Genomic DNA, 6,956 nt, shown 5'->3' with positions numbered 1-6,956 from the left:
CTATTATGTTTGATGGAAAAAAAATGTTAGGAATTGATTTGTGTATTAATTTTTTTAGAGACTAAAATGTCCCCTTTTAAAATTCTTAAAAATTGATCTAGGTAATTATTCTGTTGAAAAATATACTAAAAATTAATTTGTTTAGAAATTGATTTATATATTAATTTTTTTAGACTAAAATATACGTTTTTAAAATATTTGGAACTGACTTGGATAATTATTGGTATTAATAAAAATGTGCCTCTAAAATTAGAATATCACGAGGTCAAAAGAGACAACAAAAGAAGGACAAAATCACAAAAGCTTCCCTACCAAATTATTATTATATTTCAATTTTCAATCTCCATTCACATGCCTTTATTGCAACTTGGCCAGACAAGACGGCACAACCAGCTACCACTACAACTTAAAGAACAAAACAAACAACACATCACAAAGAACCAAGCATAGGTACGACTAATACATTATTAGTACATGAAAATGGAAAGGAGAATATTAACGTATGGCAAATGCTATTTTGATCATGCAATCTCACAACTCAACTCCACAGATTCACAGTCTAATTTTGCATGGGCCGTTCACATAAACATCAATTTTGTCAAATCAAATCCTAGAATTCATGCTAAACCTTGAAATCCTGAAGGGTTTGATGTCAACCCCACTTGCAACCCCATCAACAGCAAGCTCAGTTAAAACCCTTCCAATAACCGGGGCCATCTTGAACCCATGACCCGAAAACCCGCCACCCACTACCACATCCTTCCCAAACTCCCCACCCAAGAAATCCACAATAAAATCTTCATCTGGCGTCATAGAATACATGCAGGCCTGCTTCACCACGGGCTCGCTCGAATCGACCAAGCCCATGAACGTATGTTGAATCCACTTCTTTAAATCTTGAACTCTATACCCTGAACCCCAAGGTCTCTTATCCGGGTCACACGGATTTCCACCGTGGACTGCGACCTTAACCAAACCCGGGAACTCCAATGATGGTGTTCCGTACACGTAAATCCCTCCTTCCCCTGTACAGCTAGCAAAGGTAGGAAAATCACCCCCTACTGCGAAATCCCCTTCGTGCCCCTCCTTCACCCTCCAGTAAAACACATGAGTCTCTAGTGGCTGAATCGGTAATTCAACTCCACTCACTTTCTTCACAAGCTTGTTAACCCATGCTCCTACCGTTACAACACACTTCCTTCCGCGATAACTTTCGCCGTTAGATGTAAAAACAACGACGCCGTTTTCTCCCTCTTTTTTAACGTCGATTACTTCAGCTTTGTCCTTTAAAACTGCACCGTTTTTGTGCGCTAGCGATTGGAACATCGCAACCGCCTTCGTCGGCTTTATGATGCCGCCCAGGCGGTTGAATATTCCGATCCAATCGTCCGGCATGTCGATGCGGCCCGGGAACTTCGCCGCCAGCTGGCGGCGGTTGAGGATCTCGTGCGGCATGGCGTGCCGGCGGCAATTGTCGATGACGGCGCGGAGGATTGGTTCTTGAGCCGGGCCGATATCGAGATGGTGGGCTGGGAAGTAGACGGTGTAGCCGATTTGGGCCTGGGCCTGCTGCCAGAGCGTGTAAGATTCCATGACGAGTGGGTAGTAATGGTGCTGTGGGTACGTTGCGCGGATTGTGCGGGACTCGCCGTGGGAGGAGCCACGGTGGTGGAGGAAGTCGAATTGCTCGAGGAGGAGTGTCCGGAGACCCCTCTTTGCAGCGTGGTACGCGGTGGCGCTTCCCATTACACCGCCGCCGACGATGATCACGTCGAAAACCTCGTTACCACGCCCGCTCTGCATATTTTCTTTATCTACAGAATCAGATAAAGGATATACTGTTATAAATTTGACTGTAATATTCAACTATTTAATGATATATAAAAGCAGTAGGGGTGTGTGTTTTTTTTTTATTTTTTATTTTTTGGTTTCAAGTGGTTAAATAGGAATATCGTAATCACAGGTTGGTGGAGAGAATCATGAATGCAGAATATTCCAGAATCGTAGATAGGTAGGTGCTGAATAGTGAATAAGCTTGAGTTTGTTAATTAGGAGCATTTTTTCTTTTCTTAGATTTGTGGTCAGTGCTGCTTGTTTCAGATGGTGAAAAAATATAAGCTCAACGAACAAATAGATTAAGGAGTGAGAGAGAGACCTGACTGAGTGTTAGAAGATGGAGACGAGAGTGCTTGAATGAGTGAGGGAGTGAGCCAGCCTTTAGCCTTCCTGTAAATATGAGTTGTTACTTCGTTAGTGACAGGATGATGAGGGAAAATAGATATTTATGGTGTTCAAGTTGGCACTGGAAGGCTAATTTTTTTCTCTATAGAAATAAGATGAATGATATATTTAATAAGGTGAAAACTGACCTGAAGTGAACTTCATTTTAAATTGATATCTAATAACTTTTAGATGAAAATTTAATCAAATTAATTAAATTATTTAACGATTTTCAGGTATCAACTTTACGTGAAAACGACTACACCTGAGTTTCCACCTTTAATAAATATTGTATTGTCAATGTTTTTTAAAATTATAAAAGATATACAAATTGGAGTATCAATTTTCTATACTTTAAATATTTTAATATTTTTACCTTTTAGTTGATTGTATCTTTTTTTGTGATGTATTTTTTGTGTAGCTTTATCTTAATGTGTTGAGATTTTTTGGTGAAAAAAAAATAAAATAAAAAGATATCATTTTTGTGCTCTACAAATATGATGATTCAATTTCTATATTTTTAAAACTAAACCTTTTTAATTTATGTACTCTAAATTAAATAATATCATATATCATATTTAAAATTAATACCCCAATCATCTATATTTCAGAAAAAATACTATTATTAAACTAATATAAAAAATAAAGTGTAGCACTCCACACTATTGAAGTTCATAATAATAGTTTATTTTGTTCACATTTTTATCTCCTCTAATTTATTTTTTTTAAATGTTATATGATATATATTTTGTTTTATTAAAATAATTAAAAAATAATAAATAATAAAAATATTTTTTAATTATTTAATTATAAATATTTATTTAATTATAAATTGTTCACATATAATTGAATAAGAGTATAAATCATTTTTATATTATATTATTATTATTTTTGTAATTAATTTAACAATTGATTTAATAAATTTAAATATCTGAAATTTTATTTTTTATTTGAGAGAATAAAATATGATAATTTATTATTTATTTTATATTTGCATTGAGATATATATAAAAAATTAATATACTTCCAAATATACATATCAATCAATCTTCAAATAAAACAGAGAAGTTGGGTTGGTTCTCGTTGAAAACAAAAAAAGAGGGATTGGATTTTTAATCCCGTGACCCAATGAAGCCACCTTAGCTTAGATGGCACTTAGGAGTACGCGTGTAACTTGTTTCCTTCAACCTTCGTCCCCAATCTGCTCTGAAGAAGAGGCGTCACTATTCTTGATTAAGGTGAGCGTTCTTTCCGTTTGATTTCAATTCTATATTTTTACTATCATTGAATTCTTATGTGATTTCAATTTCCTGATTTAGATTTACTCCACTTCTTAGGGTTTCTCAGACTCAAACACTCTTATAGATGCTACATAGTGGTATGCTCTTTTTTTTTCTCTTATGCTGATATTAAATTACTAAGTGGATAGTATGCTTTTGTGATTCATGATTGAGATTCTAGTCTTTCAGAAGGAAAAAACTTCCTTGATGCTAAAATTGTTATTTAATGGGTTCATATTTTACCCAAGAGTACATTTTCGAGAGTGTCTTTTTGGATTTATAATCCAAGTGGTTTTCTTTTTCTTTTTTTACTGAGTTAATATGGAATATCCAATTTAAAAATGAATGTATTGCAGCAGAACATGTTGTAGGACTGACACTTGATTGAAGGCAATTTAAGTGGTGGAGATTCTCATACAGATGTGAAGTTGATAATTGAAATTCGTTATATGCTAAATTGTCATCTAAGTAGAATTTTGTTAATGCATTGTTATAGTTTGATGAATCAGTAATGCTTAAATTAGGTGAAAGCCCTCATCCATATTCAAGGGCTTAAGCATATTATTTCTATGCTTGACCTTGTTTTTCTTTGTTTTTATAGGTTATTTGATACCTTTGTTTTAAGTTGGTATTGCATCAGCTTCACGATGTCTTGTATGAAATGCTTTGATCAATTTGAAGAACATGTTACTGGACTTTGCCTATTCCAATAAATGTGAAAACAGAAAAGGATCAAGGAATAACTGAATTTTGTTGCATCAGCGTGTTATCTAAAATTCTAGTAGATATGGCTGCGGAAGATGATAAGAATCTTGTCGAAATCTCAGAGAATACGATAGACATTGCTAAATATATGAACTATGTCAGCGCTCCACAAGCTGGTGCGATAGCAACTTTTGCAGGCACCACACGCGACACTTTCGAAAATAAGACGGTTTTAGAGTTGAGGTATGAAGCTTATGTTCCAATGGCAATGCGTTGTATCAAGTCTGTCTGTTCATCTGCAAGAGTGTCATGGAATCTACATTCCATTGCTGTTGCACATCGCTTAGGCACAGTCCCTGTAGGAGAAACAAGTATCTTCATCGCCGTGTCATCTGTTCACAGGGCTGATGCACTGGAGGCATGTAGATTTATAATAGATGAAGTAAAAGCTACAGTTCCTATTTGGAAGAAGGAGGTTTATTCAAACGGAGAAGTTTGGAAAGAAAACTCCGAATTCTTGGAGCGGAGGAGCAATCTTGGTAACAAAGATGTAGATTGCAATGTGAAAATGACAGAAAGTATGGAGCACAACAACAAAAAGCCTTGCTGTGGGACTAAGGTTAAGGTTGATGATGAAGTAAGCCGGAAATAATGCTAGTGTTGGGGGATCAAAAGACATTAGGTAGCATTAATTTGGCTCCCTTTAATCAAATAATGCTAATAATGGTTTGCAGAATATCTTCATTTCCAAATCTCTGCAAAAAGATTGCAAAATTGTATGAAATATACTGCAATGATATTAATATATTTCATTTGATAAAGATGATGCCACACTGGCATTGCAATGAGGGAATTTTTTCTATTGTAAAATAAAAAATATATATTTCCTAAAGAAAATTATTCAAATTTTAATTCTCCGAATCTAACTCTTTTTTGGTGGGGGCAAATTCGTCAGCCGAGACGTACTTTATAAAATAAGAAAGTTTAGAGATCCAACACTTTTATTAAAATCTGGTCAGTATTTAACCATCAAAAGAAAAATGACTAATTCTACATTATTAGATGTCATCTTCTATCATTAAAAACACTTATAATGACTAATTAATGACTACATATCACAAAAAAATATATACTCTTCAACATTTTTTGTGCTTCTAATTTGAAAAAATATATATATACTATGATCAAAATTCTTCATTTTGCAAAAAAATAGTTTGTTTAATTTAGTTTCCTTCTCACTCAAATTAAACCAAATTATTTTCTTTTTCAAAATTAAGGTGGTGGTATTCCTACTACGCACCATTGTTAAATATAACTTATTCTTGTGTATTCTTTTGTATTTCTATGTATTTCTAGAAACATAATAATGATTGTTCAGTATTTAACTTTTCAACTTTTCTTCTCACTCAATCTGGTATTTATGGAGAGAGACGAAGTGAAATTTACAGGCGATTAGGTAAAGCTTACAAAAATGTCCAACAAAAAATCGTATTTCAAAAATTAAAATCTCATTAATTTTTTTAAAAAATAGTGATTTTTTAATTTATAATAGAAGCTAATCCCTACAATAAGGATCTAATTTCCACCGTATATATGCTACATGACAAATTAAATAGTTGATGTTTAATTTAAATCTAAAACAGTGACATTAATCTTTAGGAAGGTATCACATGTAACAGGAACTTTGGAACTAGTGCTTTTAGTTATTGATCTTTATTATAAAAATCCATACATAATACATGGTTAGATCAATAACTAAAATTATTAGAGCACTAATGTTCTTGAAACACCTGAAAATTTAGTAGCCATAACATATTTAGTAGCCATTTTGTTTCCTGGATTTAACATTGCTTCAGCCATTTTTTGCATGTCTTTGGCAGAAAACTTTGACCCTTTTCAAACCTTCTACAAGGGCAGATGGATCGGCGGCGAAAGTAATGCGAAGCCAATCTTTTAGTCCAACTGTTGTTCCTGTAAAGAAATGTCATTTTTGTTTGTTAACTAAATTCAACAGCAAAAGAATCCAAATTAAATTATGAGAGCAGTTGAGAGTTTTAGTTATATCAAAAAATAAAAGAAGATTTAAATATTAGCTTTGCAGATCAATAATTTAGTTAGACACATAAATTTTCAAATTGTCTAAGCTGCTTCTATAATAGTGACTTAGAAGTGAAGTCTTGCTCTGCACAATTGTACCTGGAAGAATGATAACAGATTCCTCCTTTGCAAGTTTGAAACAAAAATCAATATCATCGCTAATATCTTCTAGAAGCAAAAGGTTTAGTTTCACCTGTATTTCATTAATTACAAAGACATTTGAAAGAGAAGCCATTATAAAAGACTTTACAGAGCTTATGCTGTTCTCAAAGAAATAGCATTAACTGTAATTTTATTCTTAGCTTCTTACTATCATAGTCATGGACCCTTCCGGTTTATGAGGGCAAAACATGCATGGAATTTCTTCTATCTCCTTGAAGCATATATCTGAGTTAAGTCTTAAATCATCAATGGTTTTTTTGAAAAAAGACTCTTCAGTTTGATTAAGTATGCGCGGTACAGCCGCCTGCCAAGTCCGAAGCATCATCAATCAACTAAAATAATTATAAATAAGCAATATATAAATCATTAGGTCAAAACTATTATACAATTATTTTCATATGAAGTTAATAGTTGAGAACCGTTAAATAATCATTAGTCAAACATGTATAACACATCATGTTTCTTCCCTTACTAATTTTTTGAAGAAATATA

At 33.5% G+C, this 6,956-nt stretch overlaps 3 protein-coding genes across 6 annotated transcripts in view; 1 reads left to right on the top strand and 2 right to left on the bottom strand.

Moving 5' to 3' along the window:
* Positions 1–291: 291 nt before the first annotated feature.
* Positions 292–2,310, bottom strand: LOC107463083 (probable sarcosine oxidase). The gene is made up of 2 exons (XM_016081816.3): positions 2,156–2,310; positions 292–1,814 (listed from the first exon to the last, which is right to left on the bottom strand). The coding sequence occupies exon 2, from the start codon at positions 1,801–1,803 to the stop codon at positions 604–606; it is 1,200 nt and encodes a 399-aa protein (XP_015937302.1). The 5' UTR covers positions 1,804–1,814; positions 2,156–2,310; the 3' UTR covers positions 292–603.
* A 978-nt stretch (positions 2,311–3,288) lies between these two features.
* Positions 3,289–5,028, top strand: LOC107463069 (molybdopterin synthase catalytic subunit). Of its 4 annotated transcripts, none has more exons than XM_016081796.3 (3): positions 3,290–3,458; positions 3,558–3,598; positions 4,102–5,028. In XM_016081796.3, the coding sequence occupies exon 3, from the start codon at positions 4,288–4,290 to the stop codon at positions 4,855–4,857; it is 570 nt and encodes a 189-aa protein (XP_015937282.1). In that variant the 5' UTR covers positions 3,290–3,458; positions 3,558–3,598; positions 4,102–4,287; the 3' UTR covers positions 4,858–5,028. The 4 variants fall into 4 exon arrangements, with proteins under 4 accessions (XP_052109306.1, XP_015937282.1, XP_015937279.1 ...); XM_016081793.3 differs by having other exon boundaries at positions 3,540–3,598; XM_052253346.1 differs by lacking the exon at positions 3,558–3,598 and having other exon boundaries at positions 3,289–3,458; positions 4,263–5,028.
* An 834-nt stretch (positions 5,029–5,862) lies between these two features.
* Positions 5,863–6,956, bottom strand: part of LOC107463070 (probable aminotransferase TAT2) — a 9,231-nt gene continuing 8,137 nt past the window's right edge. The window contains exons 5-7 of the mRNA XM_016081798.3: positions 6,613–6,768; positions 6,402–6,495; positions 5,863–6,176 (exon numbers count right to left, since the gene is read on the bottom strand). Of these exons, the coding sequence (XP_015937284.1) occupies positions 6,058–6,176; positions 6,402–6,495; positions 6,613–6,768 (369 nt within the window). The 3' untranslated portion in view covers positions 5,863–6,057. The remainder of the gene's footprint in view (positions 6,177–6,401; positions 6,496–6,612; positions 6,769–6,956) is intronic.

Source organism: Arachis duranensis, chromosome 8 (assembly GCF_000817695.3).
Source record: "Arachis duranensis cultivar V14167 chromosome 8, aradu.V14167.gnm2.J7QH, whole genome shotgun sequence".
In the NCBI taxonomy this organism is placed as follows: Eukaryota; Viridiplantae; Streptophyta; class Magnoliopsida; order Fabales; family Fabaceae; genus Arachis; species Arachis duranensis.
This window is presented reverse-complemented; position numbering and strand designations above follow the sequence as displayed.